Consider the following 20,217-nt stretch of genomic DNA (forward strand, 5'->3'; position numbering starts at 1 on the left):
GGGGAGCGTGTGGATAGTAGTAGGATATATTAGAGCTTTTTGAGAAGGTTACTAGAACTAAATTAGTTAGCCAGTGTTATAGGAAACTAAGAATATGATCTAAGAGCTTGTACGCATGAAACCATTACGCATTTTACATGTCCTCTAGATTAATAAAGCTTTCTTAAATGTTACTTTAAAAACAGATGTGCCTAGTTATTCCAGTGAAGTATCCTAACTCAAGAGGGTGGTGACGGTAGTGAGGAGGTTAGACTATTCCTGAGGAGCAGGAAAATAGTTTAAAACCTCAAGGTCAAGCCCAGGGAATACAAGTGCCAGTAAGAAGGTGCCACAAAGTAGCAACAGGCTGCTGGGGTGAACCTTAGGAAAAAGGGAATCCTGACTGTGAGCACAAGGTGGTTCCTGATACACTTGCCGGGAGTTAAAAGGGATACAGAGCCACGTTATTGGGAGAACTGGAACTGCACTTCGATTACTAGCAGAGCCCAAACCTAAACAGGCAGTTTATTTGGGCGCAAGAAGGATAGGTGGGTGGTTTGTGAAATAACCAGTTTCCTTCAACACTCTGCTAGTGGTATAGAAAGGGAGGCACATCGCATTGGTGGGATCCACACATATTAGGAGGGATCATCTGAAGTTTTTGTGATAGCGTCAGTGGGACGATCGTTGCACCTACACATTCACTTAGGAAGAAAAGAATCAACACTACATGTTTGTGCCTGAGCACGTCATGTGATCCAGAACTTATGAGTCCTGGCAGCTAAATGGTGCCAACTTCACTGTGAATCCAGAGCACTTATGATTACAGCTCACTTTACCTTTGATGTCAGGATTACTATCGGCAAAATCGAATGGTCCCCGAGACTTTGGTTCGCCTTGCTATAAAGTGTATAAAACAAGCCCGGCAAATGCTTGTGAAGTGCACTATTTTTTTGTTTTACCAGTTGGCCTTGAATGCAGCCTAGGGTGGGTCTGCAAATCCCTCCCACTCAGCATGATTGAAATCTGAAATGGCATCCCGGGTTGTCTGGCACTGTGTTTTCCTTTGTGCATGATAAATTATGTGCGGGAATGAGAAGCTCCGTTCATGCTGTCAGAAGAATTCCACCACTTTAACTCTTTCCTTGACCTCTGCCTTACAGCGAGAAAGGGAAGATGGACGAAGAAAAATTATTTATTGCTGCAGCACCCAAGCCTTACATTTCTATTGTTGGAGAGGGGCAGGAGGCCAGGAGAGAGTCACATGCTAATAGACTTTTCACATATCCCTAGGATTAGCTCAGGGGAAATTGCCTGACCTGTCTGTACCTCCATAAAATAGAGAGCCTTAGCTAAAAGGCACTATATTTTTGTTGACTGAATGTGAGGTTGGAAGACCTCTATATATAATACTGGCATTCAGTAAGATTACCTTGAGTGCAAAATATAAGCCCTTTCTTGTATTTTGTGGCCATCACATTCAATACTCCTCATCCCAAACTCCCCATTTTCCTTCACATACTCTGTCAAATGCAAAGTGAGCAATTGCTCCCTGTCTGTGTATCCACGGTGCTGTCTTACAAAGCTTTGATTCTACTACCACAGACTTTTCTACTTTCCTTCCCCCAGGTTGAGAGGACCCAAAGTCATCAATGTGCAGGGTTTTTAAAAAAAATATGAAATGGAAACATGGGAGAAATGTCCACACACATTCTCATAGAAGACCCTGGAGAAGTCCCATAAACATGTGGTTCTAGATGACGCTCTCTCTCTCTCTCTCTCTCTCTCTCTCTCTCTCTCTCTCTCTCTCTCTCACACACACACACACACACACACACACACACCAACTCAGTCAGATGGGTGTGGTATAAATAATAAAATTGTTGTTGTTGTTGGTTGTTGTTGTTGTTGTTACCATGCATGCCACCTTGAGCTCCTAGTAGAAAAGGCATGATATAAGGGCAATAAATAAACAAACACTGGATTTTATCAAGAGTCCAGAAATTGTGGTCCATTGACCAACTGTGGTCTGCAAGCTTCATCCAGGTGGTCCACAGGTGGTCCAGGTGGTCCATCCAGGGAGAATGAACCCATTAAAGATTCGTATTGACTCTAATTTTTATTGCTTCTTTCATATTGTATGTTATTGTTCAAATTCTATGGAATTCAAATCATAGTCTTCTTTGGCGATCACTCGTAGGCAAGTAAGATTGTCTTGCAGTGTGGTGTAGTGGTTAAGAGCAGTAGACTCGTAATCTGGGGAATTGGGTTCGCGTCTCCGCTCCTCCATATGCAGCTGCTGGGTGACCTTGGGCTAGTCACACTTCTTTGAAGTCTCTCAGCCCCACTCACCTCACAGCAGGGCAGTCTCGAGCAGGTCGGCCGCTCTTGCGCTGAGGGGCGGGGATCGCTCCAGCGCCCCCGCCCTCGCAGGGCGCAGCATGGCTTCCACGCGGATTCGCCGCGCAGCGCCCTGCCTACCGGCCCCGTGCCCTGGCGCCCCGCGCCGCCGGGACTCTACCTAGAGTCTCTACCCCTGCCTAACAGAGTGTTTGTGGTGGGGGAGGAAGGGAAAGGAGAATGTTAGCCACTTTGAGACTCCTTCGGGTAGTGATAAAGCGGGATATCAAATCCAAATTCCTTCTCCCCCTCCTCCTCCTCCTCTTCTTCTTCCATAAACACGGTTTTACCAGTGAGTCCGTAAGTGACTGTGGAGGCCAATTCTGGATCCACACATCCTTCCACAGGTTTCTGGGCGGGAGTTGATCACGGTGTGGATTTGCCAAGCGTGCCTTCCTCCTAGCATGTTTCCCCTTTGCATCTTGAGTTCAAGTGTCTTCAAAGCCCATGACACCTTTGGTAAAGGCTGTTCTCCAACTGGAGTGCTTGCTCCATTTGGAGAACAATAAAATACAACTCATAGTACAAAAAAATAAATAATAAAACATACAGCATATAGGTCAGCTCATCACAGTTGCTACAACAGGCAGAAAACAACCATTTAGTAGTCCACTAAGACACTTAGCTTTTTTTCAAGTCTTCTGAGCCTGAGGCATTTGGGGACCACTGTTGTTTTATATTGTTCTGTTAATACTGTGTATACAAATTCAGTACACTGATGAATACTTGGGAGCCCCTTTGTTGAAAGATAATAGCTCATGCTTGGTATCAGCCTGTTCCCCACCTCTAAAATAGGCATAATAATCTCACAGCTTTTTTGTGTGACCATAAGACAAGGAATGAAATAGATGCTGGCTTGCTTTGGCAGGGTGGTCAAAGATGTATCCCAGGCATCCCCAAACTTCAGCCTTCCAGATGTTTTGGACTACAATTCCCATCATCCCTGACCACTGGTCCTCTTAGCTAGGGATCATGGGAGTTGTAGGCCAAAACATCTGGAGGGCCACAGTTTGGGGATGCCTGATATATCCCATCCTCCTTGCAGCACCACTGCTCCAGCATTAAGGGAAATGCTTGTGTAAGAGAAAGAAGTGGAGTCTGTAGGAAGTCTGTCAAAACAGGCACATAATCCCATTGGCCAAGTAAAAATGTTCAGTAAGAATGCTCAGAGCCTGAGCTTCTGTTTATTTTTTAATGGCAAGTGAGGTAGAGTTCTGTGACTCAACTTTACTTGTTTAGCCTAAGATGCCCTAGGCTTGGCTTCCCTGAGGTAGTTCAGTGTACTCTCTGTTGTGCTAAAGAGCCAGAATATTTAATCGACATTAGCAGCAGCCGTATGTTCATTCAGCTATATATCTAACCGATGACACCACAGAGGTTGGCCATCTGGCCCAGGGTGTCTTCTTCAGTCCCAAAATATTGTAAGATGAAATTTTAAACTGTGATGTGCAAGTCTCTTCTTGTACAACAGATATGGCATGAGCATAAGATCAGGCAACCAATCTGCTGTATAGATGATGAGCAAAATAAATATAATTAATGTTAGCGGCATACTGCTACATAGTTAAAACTCCCTGAGGGAGCCACATTTTATGACGTGCAACTTCCTTTCCTTGAAACAACTTAAAGTGGTTGGTTTCTCTTCTTCTTTTTATTCAACAAGACACACATCAGCCTGAAATGTGTAATTCTGTCCCCGTTTTCCTTCCATCTGCCACTTTCAGAATACATAATTAATGGAAGGGTTTTTTAGTGTTAAAACCGTGGCAGCTTGATTATTCTTACTGTGAAACAGTAGATTTAAATTATATTACAGGATGTGATAAGACCTTGTCTTGATGATTTTATCTTCCATCTAAAAATAACAGTGCCATACTTGTGAAACGCAATGACATGGAGTTAGCTGATGTGAAGTGAGTTATTGCCTGGTCCTTTATATTTCTGGAGAGAAATGCACATCCGGTTGTATTAATAAATTGAATAATTTTTATCATTGAAACTGAGACGGAGTATATTTTCTCACATTGTTATGGTTTTATTACTGGCACCAGCATAATGCAGAGAAGTGATGAGGCCAGCCTTGTAGAATAAATTGACTATGATTAGTTGGTATGAAGTCCATTACTATGTTTCTGGGCTCCCTGTGGCAAATGCCCTTTGCTGTTTCGGGATGCTGTCACGGTCCGGTCGGCGGGCATCAGGACCAGAGGCAAGATGGTGGTGAAGAAGCAGGGTCGAGGAGCAAGGCAGAGGCAAAGGTCCACAGGGCACGAAGCAAGGCGAAGGCGAAGCAAGGGTCCAAGGAGCAAGGCAAGGGATCCAGGAACAAGAAGCAAGGCGAAGGTCCACGGGGCAAGAGCAAGGCGAAGGCGAAGCAAGGGTCCGAGGAGCTAGGAGCAAGGCGGAGGATCCAGGAACAAGAAGCAAGGCGCAGGTCCACGGGGCAAGAGCAAGGCGAAGGCGAAGCAAGGGTCCAAGGAGCTAGGAGCAAGGCGGACGATCCAGGAACAAGAAGCAAGGCGGCAGCAAGGCAAGGGTCCAAGGAGCAGGAGGCCAGATGCAACCAGGCAGGGATAGCGTTGCTGTGGCCAAGAGCTGGAGGGAAATGCTGGGCTTTTATCCCTCCCAGCTCCTGCCACCAGGTGCAGTGAGGTATCAAGTGGCCTCACCTGAGTGACCACTCCTTGCCTCTCCAGCACAAGCTGAGGTCTTCACCTGTGTGGCCACGCCTTGCTTCTCCAGCACAAGCTGAGGCAGGCCCCAGTCCTGCAAAGCACTACAGGCCCCAGAGCCTGACTCCTGCCCATACTCCTGACAGATGCCAGCCCTGAATCTGTATACAGCCAGATACGCTTTTTAATGTGGCCCAGATTTTATGGGATTGCGATCCATTAAAAAACCATGGGAGAGTGGAGAGCAATGCCCCCATGCCTTCATGAGGAGGTGGTGCCATTTTGTCTTTTTGCTTCAGGTGCAAATGAGACCCCTCTCCCCATTAATGTATTAATGTGACATAAAGAACCAGTGTTTGCATGTCATGTATATTGACTATACCATGAAACTGATTTTGACGCTTGCAAGTGTGTCCAAAAAAAAGTTACGCTGCTATTCTTTTATATTATTGAATTTTAATATTGTATTTTATTATTTTTTGTTTGTGAGCTGCCAGGATAACACTGTTGTTGGATGTCCTAAATCAGGCATGTCCAACAGGTAGATCGTGATCTACTGGTAGATCACTGGCTCTCCCCAAAGCAGCTCAGCAACTTTGGCTCCCCTAAAAAAGCTCTACATCTTTGCCCTGAAGCCCCCCAAACAGGACTTTCCTTCCTAAAAACGCTCAACTTTAACCCGAACCCTCCAAAACATGGATGGCTTTCCTTCCTAAAAAAAGCTCAACAGCTCAACAACCTCAACCTGAACCCCCCAAAAGGGGTAGATCACTGCCAGTTTTTAACTCTGTGAGTCTCTTGGAAGTTGGCCACCCCTGTCCTAAATAAATGCTAAAATAAAAATAAAATAAATGCTTTAAATAAAAACGAAGGATCAGGGTAGGGAACTGCCACATCTCCAGAAACTGCAGACAGAAATGGCTGCTTAATGTTGCTTCTTGGCAAAGCTGGTGCTGGGAGAAATTCTTGAGATGTATGCATGTCCAAAATCAGAAAAAGTAAATAATAATACTACTGCTAAAAACTAGTCTCTATTAGTGATTTTTCTTTAATAGGAAGAAGCATGTATGGTGATTATGATGATGATTTAGAGGGAGATGTTTTAAAAGCCTTGATAAAGGTTATGGGGGAGTAGCTAAGAAGGAAATCCCTGCCCAATATTCATCCAGTTGATATTCCTAGCATTGTATTCCCCCCCCCCAATACTGGGCCCAGCCATTCCCTATTTATTTCAGAAGACTATTCCAGAAAAAAACAATGTGCAAACTGCAGTGCTGTGAAGATCCTAGTGCAAACACTATTGATTTCAGCAGAGTTTGCTCCATCACAACAATTCTAAAAACCAATCTGTGCAGCTGAAAATCCCGAACCTGCTACATCATTCGAAAACCTCTGTATTTAGTTCAATTGGTACTCTTCCATCCATCAAAGTGAAGAGACATGTTTGTTCACGGGAAGCAACAACTGAACGCTAATGGCTTGAGACATTAGAATTAAAGTGGCCGAAACACTTCAAAGAAAAGAGCAATCTTATCATAGCTGCCAGGTGATGGATGAGATGACATCAGAAGTCTCTTCATCTGTAGCAAGTATGGTGACCTATCCATCTTGCGAGTCTTGCTGCCCAGTACTGGTCACATTTTCTCCTTGGAGGCCTCTAATGAAGACACAAACAGAATTTGAACTAAGGCTATACTAGCATTCTTGACAGGGACAAAATCCAAGTTCTGTGAAGTTTTCTTCAAAAACCTTAAAGTATGTATTTCTCAAAAAGAGAAAAGATACTTGTTTGTTACAGAGAAGCACGTGGTCAGAATTTGATTACAGTACCTTCCTTGTTCTTTTTACCATTAAATAAAAATAAAAATAAGGGTGTAATCCAAGCTGAAGAACCATAAGAAATAATATAAGTATCACTCCAAATGATGGAAATGGAGGCATGTTGACAAGATGACACTTGTCACAAGTTGACAGAAAGCTCCATCATAGTAGTAGATGTCAAACCTGTGAGATTCTAGTTACAGGTAGGTAGCCGTGTTGGTCTGAGTCGAAGCAAAAAACTTTCTTTAGCACCTCAGCCCAGGACTAATTGCAGCCATCAGCAGCCATTAACACCCATCTACAGGTTTACCACTCCCATCAGCCCATCTCCCATTCCCACCCACCCCCACCACCCTCTGTATATATATAGGGTCTGACACTTCTGTTTCTAGTGTATCTGAAGAAGTGTGCATGCACACGAAAGCTCATACCAAAATATAAACTTAGTTGGTCTTTAAGGTGCTACTGAAGGAATTTTTTTTATTTTGCTGTGAGATTCTGTTGGTGTAGCAGGGGCAGTGTGTGGCGAGGGCAGGTGTCAATACTGGATATACCATAGTGAAAGCCTCTTTCTTTTCTCAACTTGCCCACCAAAATGGTGTGACCCTGTGCCATCCCTGAGGCTGGCAACGTTTATTTGGGATGGAAGAAGAAAAGGCCACTCCCATCTACTGCCCCAAACACAATGAAAAGGCAAGTCAATGGATGTATTGATTGATCAGCCAGTGGATCTATGAGAGAGAGAATGTAAACGTATAGTAAGATTTATCTGTTCAATTCCCAATACAATGTTAAAAATGGACACAAAGAGTTTAATTATTAACTAAAGCTAGAAGAACTTTGAAAACTCTTAACTGCCCAGTGAGACTGCAGAACAGAAGTATGTCTAGTGTAGGGTTTGTCCATACATTAGACTGCTAACATTATCATAAATTCTTCTTTTCTTAAAACTGATTTTTAAATATTTTTTAAATATTTCAATGATGATGATGATGATGATACACCACTTATATGCCAAAATCACTTCTACTATATTTTAGGACTAAATGTCTCTTTTTCAGTGATGGTGAACTTTATTAACGATGGCCTCAAATTCTACTATGAATCTCAAGCTGGCCTACTGAAAAATGTTGCATGAATGCTGAATGTTTTGTTATTCCATGGACTGAATCATCATCTAAATGTGAATGGCTTATTGTAAGTTTCTTTAGTGCAGCAGTTAGTTGAATAATATACTCAATAAATATTTTAAGTCATCTATATATATATGGGTTAAACCACAGAGCCTAGGGCTTGTCGATCAGAAAGTCGGTGGATCGAATCCCCATGACGGGGTGAGCTCCCGTTGCTCAGTCCCAGCTCCTGCCCAACCTAGCAGTTTGAAAGCACGTCAAAGTGCAATTAGATAAATAGGTACCGCTCCGGCGGGAAGCTAAACGGCGTTTCCATGTGCTGCTCTGGTTCGCCAGAAGCAGCTTTGTCATGCTGGCCACATGACCTGGAAGCTGTACGCCGGCTCCCTTGGCCAATAAGGCGAGATGAGCGCCGCAACCCCCAAGTCAGTCACGACTGGACCTAATGGTCAGGGGTCCCTTTACATATATATATAAACACACACACACACACTGACTCTCAAACTTCAGGATTGTTGAAATATATACAACAACAAAAATAATCAGTCTGTGTCATGCCACTCAAGTTGGCTCTCATATACCCAAGATTTTGAAGCAATCTGAACTAAAGTCACTTCTAGGGCCCTTCCAGGATTAGGGGCCCTGAAGCTTAAACTTCATTAGTTCCATTGTAGATCTGCCCCAATTCCATGCAGAGTGCAGACCATTAGTGAAATGTTTGATAGAATGAAAGAATGGACACTCGCAAACATCCCTCAGCAAGGTGGCATTGAACATAGGACTATGGAGAACACTCTATTAGTAGAAGTATTTCTGCTTGCCCAATGAACCAGTCTCGTCTCCCCTCCCCTCCCGTCTTGTGCTGCTCTGGGTGTTTCCCTGACCCTCCAGATCAGATTTGGGCAGGGTGCAGCAGGGCACAGGATGGGGGAAGGAATCACTTTGCCAGCTTTCACAGATGCAGTAATTTAGTTGAATATGGCCCTAAGGTAGGTGCAATAAAAAGCTGCACGCCACATATGAGCATATCACTGAAATTTCACTCTCCCCTTTAATAACTTTTGAGAAATTGTCAGCCCAGCACTGGTTCAGATCTTATAATATGTATTGTATTCATGGGAGATTTTGTAATAAAGTAGAGATTTAGCTACGAGATTTCTTTTTATTTTCTCGTGTTTTTCTAGGAATAAAGGATGCTGGATTAGAAAAGCCTTTGGTGTGATCTGTGGGGACTCTTCTCAGGCTTTGTGGAGAGCAACAGCGTTGCTGCTTTGTTCCAGGTGTCTTTCAAACCTGGAAACATATGGCAGTTCCTGTGACTCCAACTTCAATAGGAGAGGTGCTGAGGAGGCGACAGAGCTCCACTCCGCTGTGCTCTCTTTTAGTTCACTGCTGCCAATAATTTCTACCAAGAAATGGGAAATTGGCCCAGCATCTTAGGTCAATGATGGGCCCTCTGCAAGGCTCTAGGCCTCAGTGGATGCCCTACCATGCCAGCTCTTGATGTCTGCCCTACCTGTCTCCAACACCATATGGCAGAACACTTGCCACATGTCGAGAGATGGCTGCAAAGGGGTAGGAAGACATCTGATGGCATGGCTATACTCCTTCCTTGAACCCTTTTGGGCTTGGTGGTTCTTGTGAGGCTGGCACAATCCTGCGTTGGCTTCAGATAACAGCACATTTTGCCTGACAGATAAGGCAGATGCCAGTTGTCACTGTTATGTTTGGCAAGAACAGGATTCTACAGCAGCACAAACCCCGTGGGATCAGGCACTGCTTATGCACATGTTAATAATATGGAGAAATAGTTGCAATAGTTTTGTGCCTAGCGAGGATAGTTCATCTACTGGATGGTTGGACTGTCAATCACGGAAGACCTTTGGATGTTGTTACTGAAACAACCTTATTGATTCCATATGCAACATATCCTCTACTTAAGGGAATCCTTGGCAAGACCTCAAGAATTTGGGTGTGCTGCTTATCACTGTGAATGTACTTTGGCAGAAACTTGCACAATACTTGGCTACAACATTTACAAGCTAATGCTATAAATATCATACAGGCTTGAGCATTAAAATCTAACTTATGTTACTTTTGAAAATGTTGCCAGTCTGAATGCTTTTGTTAAATCCCAGCTAAAATTGTGGTGGGAATATATGTCTTTAGAAATCACCTGCAGTTTAAACCAACATTTTGCCGCAATTAAAATAAGCCATCCCTTTGTCTCCATTGCAAGTGACTTAAAGCACCCATAAAAGAATTCCTGGAATGAAATAAAAGCCACTTCATTAAATGCATGTGGTTGTTTTGCTGTTGAAAAGGATATCGTATACAAAACAACAGCATTATCAAGCAGTTTGCCTTATCAATCTTTTATTGCTAGGTTTCAGGTACAGTAAGGGATTCTGCTACCTGTCACTGATCCTAAAAGCACTTTGTGGGAAGTGCTGTGTCAACTTTGGTTTGACTCTTCTCCTGGAAATGTTGTATGGCTTACAGCGCAACTCTCTCACACTATACTCTCACTCCATTTGGCATGCAAGCAGATGTCGTCTCAAGCAGCAATTATTTAGTTGAGCCATTTCCCTCTTTTTCATTTGCAGAAGAGCTGCTCCCTCTGCTGAATTTTCTGTGGACAGAACACGTCATCTGATGTCTTTCCTTACCATGCTAGGCCCCAGTCCTGACTGGAATGTAGGGCTTTCGGCTGAAGATCTCTGCACCAAAGACTGTGGATGGGTCCAGAGAGTCATTCAAGATCTGATACCATGGGATGCTGGCACTGACAGTGGTGTTACCTATGAGGTATCATAAATATTGATGTTACTCACTTAGAACATGCACTGTTTAATAGAATATAAACATGCAGGGGCTTGTGAGAGATGTCTGCTCTAAAGGACATGGTACAAATATCTAAGATAAATAAATGTAATGTGCACATTTGCTGTTTCTGGTCAAGTGTTGCAGCACCAGTTAGAAACATGGAAAGGTGGAGTGGCAGCTTCTTCTTTTTTCTAAAGAAAGGGGGCCTCTAGAAAAGATTAAGGCACGTTGTTAGTCAATATGTGTTGCCTTGTCAACCACCTGTCAAAAGTGCTGGATATCCTTGTGGGAGTCTAATCAAGAAAGTATCTTGCTGTGGGCAACACCGATGAGCCTTGATACTAGAATTTCACCTCCAACATTTCTCAGATGAAAATAGGGAGTCCCATTCCATAATAAAAAATTTACAATTTATACCCCACACATCTTACTGGGTTGCCCGTGCCACTTTGGGCAGCTTCCAACATATATAAAAATGTAATTAAACATTTAAAAGCTTCCCTATACAGCATTGCCTTCAGATGGCTCGGGGGTCGAATAACTCCATATCCTCCAACATTTCTCCAATGAAAATAGGGACATCCTAAGGAAAAGTGGGACATTCCGGGATCAAATTGGAAACTGGGATGGCTTCTCTAAATCAGGGTTAACCCTAGAAAGTAGGAACACCTGGAGGGTCTGATACTGTGGTTTCTGTTCAGGAGTAGCATCCAAGAAATAGCAAGGGAAGGAAAAATTATTTATTATCACTTGTGTAATTTCTGGAGGGCTCCCTTCTGTTTGTTTTGCATATCCTACTGAAGGCCTTGCCCACTGTGGTTTGAACATCCACACCACTTGGCTGCTGATTAATAACATCTACTCTTACTATTTCTGTTTTCCACATGCAGAAATAAGTTTTGCATGGAAATTAATTGTTTCTAATATGGATTCCTAGACCAGAAATTCAAATAGTTGTATAACTCATGGTATTGTTCCTGTGAAGTTCTGCCATTTCTGAAATGTTTGTTTATTACACTTTAGTCTGTCCTTCCTCCACGCAGCTCAGGGTGACCTCTGTGGTCTTCCTGTTAACATCATAGCAGCCCTGAGAAGTAGGGTCAGTCCAGCTCAGATAGATCAATCCAAGGCTGTTTTGTTCCTATGCATTAATTTTGGCAGTCATGGTTTCCCCACAGAATCCCCTTTCCCAGTGATTGCTTGCATCAGCTTCCATGGGTTCTCCATCTCTCAAGGGCCTATCAGGAACCCGAAGGCACTTTGTGTCCTCACACACCAGGCTTTTTCCGGATTGACCTAACCACCACTTGTACACTGCCGCTAGGAAACAGTAATGATAGTACACAGCTGCTGGTTGCATCCCCTCCAGTGCTGGCTGTGAATGTGCCAGAGTATTTGAGTGTGGGAAAATTTAAATGCAGGACTTTAGCATAACATAAGGCAAAGAGTATCCCCTGAGTAGTGCAGGTATAATAGCTTCTGTGTAAGTAAAGAATCAATACATTGTAATTAAACATTGGGCAAGCTCTTGTGGAGAGTGGGAGAAAGTTGGATCTCAAATCAAAACCCCTTTATGTAATTTTATGTGAAGAGTTTCTTATTCATTTGATCAGCCTTGAGAGAATAAACACTCTATGTCCTTATCGCTAGAGGAAAAGAGTCCTCCTTAATCTGCTTCTTTAGGGGGGAAATGGACAATATGCTTGGTCCATTGGATGCTTGGATGCTTCCTGGCATGTTTATTAAATATCATTTTTCTTATCCAAAATGGGTACATGCTGACTCTCTGCTGTGCATACAGAAGAGTGGAAGCAGGGCATCTCATTCTTTACAATGTAGGGGGAATCTTCCATGTATAAAAATGCCACAAAAATTGTCAAAACAAAATAAAAAAAATCCTTCCAGTAGCACCTTAGAGACCAACTAAGTTTGTCATAGGCATGAGCTTTCGTGTGCATGCACACTTCTTCAGTGTGCATGCACACGAAAGCTCATACCTATGACAAACTTAGTTGGTCTCTAAGGTGCTACTGGAAGGATTTTTTTATTCTGTTTTGACTGCATCGGACCAACACGGCTACCTACCTGTAACAAAAAATGTCGTACATATATATTAATCCTCAAAAAAATATTCTGTTTCCTATAACTTTTACAGCTATAAAAATTAGAAACCAATGGTCTTTTTATAATTTTAACACAAAGAATATGTTCAAAGAGCAGTAAGGGATTCTAATATTCCATTGATGGAAGCAAGCGATTTTGAATGCAGTCTGTTGAGTATGCACTGAGAATAATTTGTTCCAATTTATATACATCCTTGGTGAGATAACTAGTGCCATGTGCTGTTTTCTACCCAAGGCATCTCCAGAACGGTGTAGACTTTATTTCCATGACTCACCACAGGAACTCTGCTATCTTACTGTTCTGTCATTGTATTGCTCTGTGTGGTCTTATCAAACTTCCTGCCTACTATCATTTTGTGCTGTTTAGTGGAATTATTGTTTTTCAAGCATGGTATTGCCTTCCCACTGAATGTTGTTGTTCAAGATTCCCTCCCCCCCCCTTCCCTGCATGTTTTTCTCATTTTATGGTTTACTGTCCTGCCTCCTTTCCGAGTCCATTTCCTACCACAGGTCAACAACTCCCAGTTTACTACCCCCTGAATTACAATAGGCATTGTTTACTTTCTTTCATGGTCATTAATGAAGATGTCAGCAGAAAACAGAACCAGCACACGTGTGAACTAGATTAACAGTTTGTCCTTACCCTTTAAAACAAGCTCTTGGGTCGAAAATAATGAGAACGAACCAATCTGGAAATTCTTCAAAAAACAAAGAAATACAGTCGTACCTTGGTTCTCGAACGGAATCCGTTCCAGAAGTCTGTTCGACTTCCGAAAACATTCAAAAACCAAGGTGTGGCTTCCGATTGGCTGCAGGAGCTTCCTGCAGTCAATCGGAAGCCGTGGAAGCAGCGTCGGACGTTCAGCTTCCCAAAAGCGTTTGCAAACTGGAACACTCACTTCCGGGTCGCGGCATTTGGGAGCCAAAACATTCGAGTCACAAGGCGTTAGAGAACCAAGGTACGACTGTAGATGCATTTCCCTATCTTAACATATCCTACTGTATCATATACTAAACAATTACATTGATGCTGAAAGCCTATTGCTCTCTAACTATAATTGACTTGTTTGTATTGACTTTTGACACTGAAACAAAGTTATCATTACACAAATCCTTGAGTTGGGTTTGCTGGCTGAGTCCTATGGATTGGTTGTGCTTGCAGCAGGGGACCGCATCCAGAGAGATACATCTGTATTTGTTATAATTCTACTTAACCAATCTCTGTTAGTTCTGATTGATGAGCATTTGCCAGGGTGGGGTGGCAGAAGTGTCAATCAGATTGAATTTGCCTTAAAGAGGTATGTGTGTCGGGGGAAGGGGGGAAGCAACCCTATTTTGTTTTATTTTTAATAAAGTAGAATGCTTCCAGTAATCAATTTGGGCTTCATATAGGATATAAATTTAAGAAATAAGAAGTTGATACAGAACCCATTCTATTTTTAACAGACCATGGTGGCTGAAGGCTGTTTTTCTGCTTCAGACTTTTAAACACCCCACATTCACTTGCAATCGTGTGAGACTCTCCTTATTAGGAATCGAATAATCTGACCATTTCTATCTGTTTTTAATTTTTCCGATCTTAAATTTGTGCAACAATTTCCTAAGAAGAAACCTATGAAAATTCTTCAACATTTTTGTGTGATTTTCCCCTATTTAACACATTTTTCTATGCAGTTTTCACTAATGAGCACATTTTTGCAAGTGATTTCTCCCAATATAGTGCATTTGTGTGTGTTACTTTCACTATTCATTTTTATGCACTTTTGCCCCTAATATATGCATTCCTGTGACATTGTTTGGTAGAAGAACGGCACCACAAAATTCAGAAAAGGGTGGATTTTGAAGGAGGGCTGTGTTTCCATTCTCATATTGTTATGGAAATTCAGGGTGCTCTGCCCCACCCAACCCCATCCCACAACCCTAATATGGAAAGTGGGAATTAAATGGGAACTGAATCAAATTTCTTCCCCTTCCCTACTTCAAATGCAGACTTCAAGTCTGGCATCACTTTCCGGAATGCCCATGTATGTGGCCACATGACACAATGGGCATTCTAGGAAGTGCTATCAGGATGGAAGCCTTTGCAAAAAGAGTTCTGCACCAAGTATAAGCAATGGTCTTTGAGGTATTAACTAATAAGTTAAGAGCAATCACCCTGCCCCACAAAATTTCACAAAAATTATCCCATTCTCCATGAAAGAGGCCAGGGTTAGGATACCTCTTCTGTAAGGAGCAAAGGGTTTCATGAGAATAATTGTGCAGTTCAGCACAGTTTTAGTCTAGAGCTGGTTATTGCCTATATAGTGCTAAAATACAGTACTGATACTCTTCCGTTGTTCTTTTTGATTCCACCATGTAAATCAGTCCACTTGCTTATCGTTCCAGTTTCTTAAAATAAAATCCAGCTGCATATTGCTTGTCTTCCAACAATTCTGTGCAATGGGGTGGTTTTTTAAAAACAACAACAACAACAACTGACTGCTGAACTAATAAAAACAGTAAAAATTATCTGTCATAGAAATAAAAAGCCCGGTGCAGGTTCCTAGTGGATGAGTCTGAGCTGATCGTGGCAGCAAAGCCTTTAGCCAGATATTTCTCATAGTTTCCTAGACAAAGCAAAGGGTCCTTTTTCTTAATGTGCTTCTCCTGCCACCTGCCTGTATGCTACGGTCATGCTGCAAAAGAGGCTTTTAAGTAAGCTTGCAATGCCAAACGTCTGGTGTTATAAAATGAGCAGAAGCTAACTGATGAAAGCCAATTTATAGTATATATTCAGGTGGGTCTTCCCCCCCCCCCATTGTGCTTCAAAGTTGTGGTTGTTGTTTTGTTTTTTTAATGGCTATGGTTTTAAAGCAGGGGTGGGAAATTATGGCCCACAGGCCTTATGAGGCACACACATACAGCCATTAACATACATACTCCACAACAGTTGGAGTTGTGTTAATTTAGGATGGTGTATTTAAAACTTTTAGCACATCCATACGAAGTTTTCATTGCTGACTTTTCCAGGAGCCACAAAGGAAGGGCAAAAGTCTCAAGAGGGATAGGTGGGAGAACTGAAATTGGGATGGCAAATGAAAGCTCTTGCCATTCTGTTTGAACTTTGCCTTTTATGTCAAACTGGAAGGTAGAACAAGCAAGCAAGATTTTATTTTTATTTTTTAAGTACAGTGCAAGAACTTGCTTTAGTCTGCAGATCAGTCAACCTGAAGTCATTGTGTAAATTGGAAATGATTTATGAGTACTGGCAGACAGAGTTCATGGACACTCGCTAGGAGTCAACACAACGTTTTATGCGATATTCAATTTTTATATTAAATATTTACCTTCCTGAATATGTATGAGAGCAGTTAATGAGAAATGTGCAAGTGTAGACAAAGTTAGGGTTTGAATAGACTGCCCTGTTTATTTTCTGGCTATATTGATTTTTATTTTTAGTAAGGTGCTAGGGTCGCACAACCTTTCATGCAGTTGATGTCTTGAAATAGTTGAGTGCAGCAATATTTGTTAGGGAATACGGACATCTAATATGTATTTATGCTCAAATTTTGAAGTGTGTTTTGATTTTTACAGAAATGTGGAAAAGGAAGATGGGGTGGGTTTGTAGAAGTCAACCATGTTTTCTAATTGAATTTGTAGGTTCTATAAGACAATTCTTATTACAATTCTGGTGGTTTTTCCTGTTTTAATTTTTTTGTTCTTGTATTGCTGCTGTCAAATTAGTTCATATTGTAATTTGATTTGATTCCATATTTTTAGAGAGTATTTGCTGTGAGTTACTCTTACTTTAGGGCTGAAAACACAAAATATATAAATAAATGTGCTCCCAGTTTGTCTTCATTTTAGCTTTAGGCTGTTGTTTTTAATTTACTAATTGTCTTTTTTACAGTCTTCAAGAGACAATGTACAAGAAAATCTGCCAGGAAACCCAGGTTTTTAAGAAACAGCAGGTGCATTTTTTAAAAAAAGAAACCTAAAACCATAAAAAATAGACAGCCCTGGCAAATATATACTCATGATAAAGAGTTCAGAATCTGAGGTCAGTTGTAATGGAAGTAGTGTAGAACTGAAAACTTTTCAGAGTACTTCTTGATTCTAGTGCTATGATATTTTGTGCTGAGTGTCCACTATTCACTGTGACATTTTTATGACGAGTTTCTTCTATATCTATATCTTTCTGCTGCAGTCACCCAACAAACCAACAGTACCTCAAGAGAAGATAAGGCCTCTCACCAGCCTCGACCACCCCCAGAGTCCCTTTTATGACCCAGAAGGAGGATCCATTAAGTCAGTAGCCAGAGTTGTTATTGAGAGGATTGCACGGAAGGTACCAGAATGGCATTCCTAACAGCAATACAAATTGAATGGGTGGGTGGGTGGGGGGTAAATCTAATAATAAAGCTGGAACATAGAACTACAGTGGTACCTCAGGTTAAGTACTTAATTGGTGCCGGAAGATTAATCCATTCCAGACGATGAAAAACACTCCCTAAAACAGCAATTTAACACGAATTTTACTGTCTAATGAGACCATTGATCCATAAAATGAAGGCAATAATCAATGTACAGTGGTACCTCAGGTTAAGTACTTAATTGGTTCTGGAAGTCCATACTTAACCTGAAGCGAACTTTCCCATTGAAAGTAATGGAAAGTGGATTAATCCGTTCCACACGGTCCGCGGAGTACTTAACTTGAAAGTACTCAACCTGAAGCACACTTAACCCGAGGTATGGCTGTAATTTGTTCATTACTAGATTTTTCAGCTGACGCATAAGATGCATCAAAGAGAAGCTATTAATTGATCTTTCTGTCTATGTTGGGTCAGTGGAGACATGAGGGTCCCAATCTCTAAATCATGGTCAAGTGACTGAGAGGGAGCCACGAGTTCATCCAGTGCCTCTCCAGAGTGCCCAGCTGAGCAAATTCACTACCTTTCACTTTAATCACAGTTAAGGGATGCATTGGCCCCAATCAGTTTGCTTGAGAGGATGACCACTTCTTGCCAATACATAAGAGTACTAATGGAAGCCCTCCTAGAGGCTCGTTTTTCAAGGACCCACCAAAGGTTAGCAGCACTGGGTATAAGAAAACCAGAGAATTGGATTACTCTTTATTATCTATGCAGATGATTTCAGGGTGCGCATAACTGCTTACGACTGTGATCTGTAGTCAACTAACTCATTGAGCTAGCAGAAGCCAGCACAGGGATTCCTGCAAACACAAAATGACACCCCCTGCACCCTCTCCAAATCTGCCCCAGAGCGTTTGGAGAACCCTCATAACAGCATAGGGAGAGGAGAGGGGAGATCATTCCATCAGGCAAACAGAAAGGCAAGTACAATCCCATAATTCCCCACATGCACTCCCAAGAACATCTACCATTATGACTAATGAGATCATCACGTTGGACATTTTCCCACCTTGCCAGCATTTTAAACCACACTTGCTTTTTACAAAATTCTCGTTTGCATCTTAGCTTGCCATTTCTGACTCCTATTTGAAAACTTCTCCAGAGAGAAGTTTCAGCAGCTCTCATTCTTCAGAAGAGAGGCCTAGGTACCCTAGAGGCTTTAGCTTCCTGGGCTATTTCACAAGACTTAAATTTTAAAAAGGACCTCATGACTTCACTAGGCCTTCACTAGGTTACTCCAGGAAAACAGATCTTGTTTGTGCATATTCAGGCAGCTGGTTTTCCATTCCAGCGCCTGCAACTGCATGGTTTCCTCTGCCAATTTAAACACTTGAAAATGTTTCTTTGCAGGGAGAGCAGTGCAATATTGTCCCCGATAACGTTGATGACATTGTTGCAGATCTTGCCGCAGAAGCTCCGGAAGATGAAGGTACTTTTTAATTACGTTCTACTTGCACAAGTTTGTGTTTTGCTTCATCCTCCAGTGCTGCTACTCTATATTTCACGCCTACTGCATTATTATTAGGACAGTATTAAAAACAGGAAGGGGGAAAAACAATTTGCTTACCCATTTGTGGTTGGAGCCAGCATCATTACTTAATAAACACCCACAGTGATGGTGTCAGCAGGCAGAATTTTTTGGAATTGAAAGCAGCACTATACTAATTTAGAAGAAGCCTAATCCCACTGACTTTATTATCCTGCGCTGGGTTGGTCTTTGTCAGGCTCTACTATTTTCCTCATCTAACTGCTCTTCTTTATTAATGATTGTGTTTGTCTATGAGGACAGGCTGCCCTTGTAAGCCTATAATATGTGTAGAATTCAAATGAGAGCAGGAATGATTCAGCCATATGCACTAGTATCTTAAATCGAGTATCGTAGAGATTATGGAGTTTGTTTTCAAAAGTAAAAAAAAAGGGTGTTATCTCTTAAATTCAAAAGTTAATTGCCTCATTGTCATTTGTGCCTTTTTTCTACTTTTGTCTAGCATGCAGGCAATTTCTGCGGGTTCTTGTCCTTTGAAAACTCATTAGAATTGCACATTTACAAGCCTATATTTCAGAATTGCTTGTAGAGCAGGTTGCCTCTTTTATAAAAATAAATAGATAAATATCTGAAGGACTTTGGCCATCGTCTGGCTGTGTGACTTCTCAGTACTGCCCTTTTTATCTGGTCCAGAAGCTTCAACTAGTGCAAACTGCACTGACCAGACTGCTTAGAGGAGCAGGTTGCTGGCAACCTGTTACTCCAGTGCTGAGAGAATTGCACTCGTTGCCAATTTGATACTAGGCCAGGTAGGATGCGGGTGGCGCTGTGCTCTAAACCAGGCACGTCCAACAGGTAGATCATGATCTACCGGTAGATCACTGGACACCTGTGGTAGATCACTGGCTCCCCCCAAAGAAGCTCAACAAGTCTGACTCCCCTAAAAGAAGCTCAACACTTTTGCCCTGCACCCCTCAAAAATGGGCGTTCCTCCTTCCTAAAAAAGTTCAACAATTTGAACTTGAACTACCCCAAAAAGGGGGTTGATCATTGCCAGTTTTTAACTCTATGAGTAGATCACAGTCTCTTGGGAGTTTGCCATCCCTGCTCTAAACCACCCAGCCTCTTGGGCTTGCTGATTAGAAGGTCGGCATTTTGAATCCCCATGGTGGGGTGAGCTCCTGTTGCTCTGTCCCAGCTCCTGCCAACCTAGCAGTTCGAAAGCATGCGAGTGCAAGTAGATAAATAGGTACCACTGCGGCGGGAAGGTGAACAGCGTTTCCATGCACTCTGACTTCCATCAAGGTGTTCCGTTGCACCAGAAGCGGTTTAGTCATGCTGGCCCCATGACCTGGAAAGCTGTCT

At 42.2% G+C, this 20,217-nt stretch overlaps 1 protein-coding gene across 1 annotated transcript in view; it reads left to right on the top strand.

The window, feature by feature from the left end:
• The window catches only part of SPON1 (spondin 1), a 285,794-nt gene that overhangs the window by 254,761 nt on the left and 10,816 nt on the right, over window positions 1–20,217 (top strand). The window contains exons 8-10 of the mRNA XM_035118396.2: window positions 10,612–10,813; window positions 17,141–17,281; window positions 18,717–18,795. Coding sequence (XP_034974287.1) covers window positions 10,612–10,813; window positions 17,141–17,281; window positions 18,717–18,795 — 422 coding nt within the window. The remainder of the gene's footprint in view (window positions 1–10,611; window positions 10,814–17,140; window positions 17,282–18,716; window positions 18,796–20,217) is intronic.

The sequence above is a fragment of the Zootoca vivipara genome, chromosome 1 (genome assembly GCF_963506605.1).
Source record: "Zootoca vivipara chromosome 1, rZooViv1.1, whole genome shotgun sequence".
Lineage (NCBI taxonomy): Eukaryota > Metazoa > Chordata > Lepidosauria > Squamata > Lacertidae > Zootoca > Zootoca vivipara.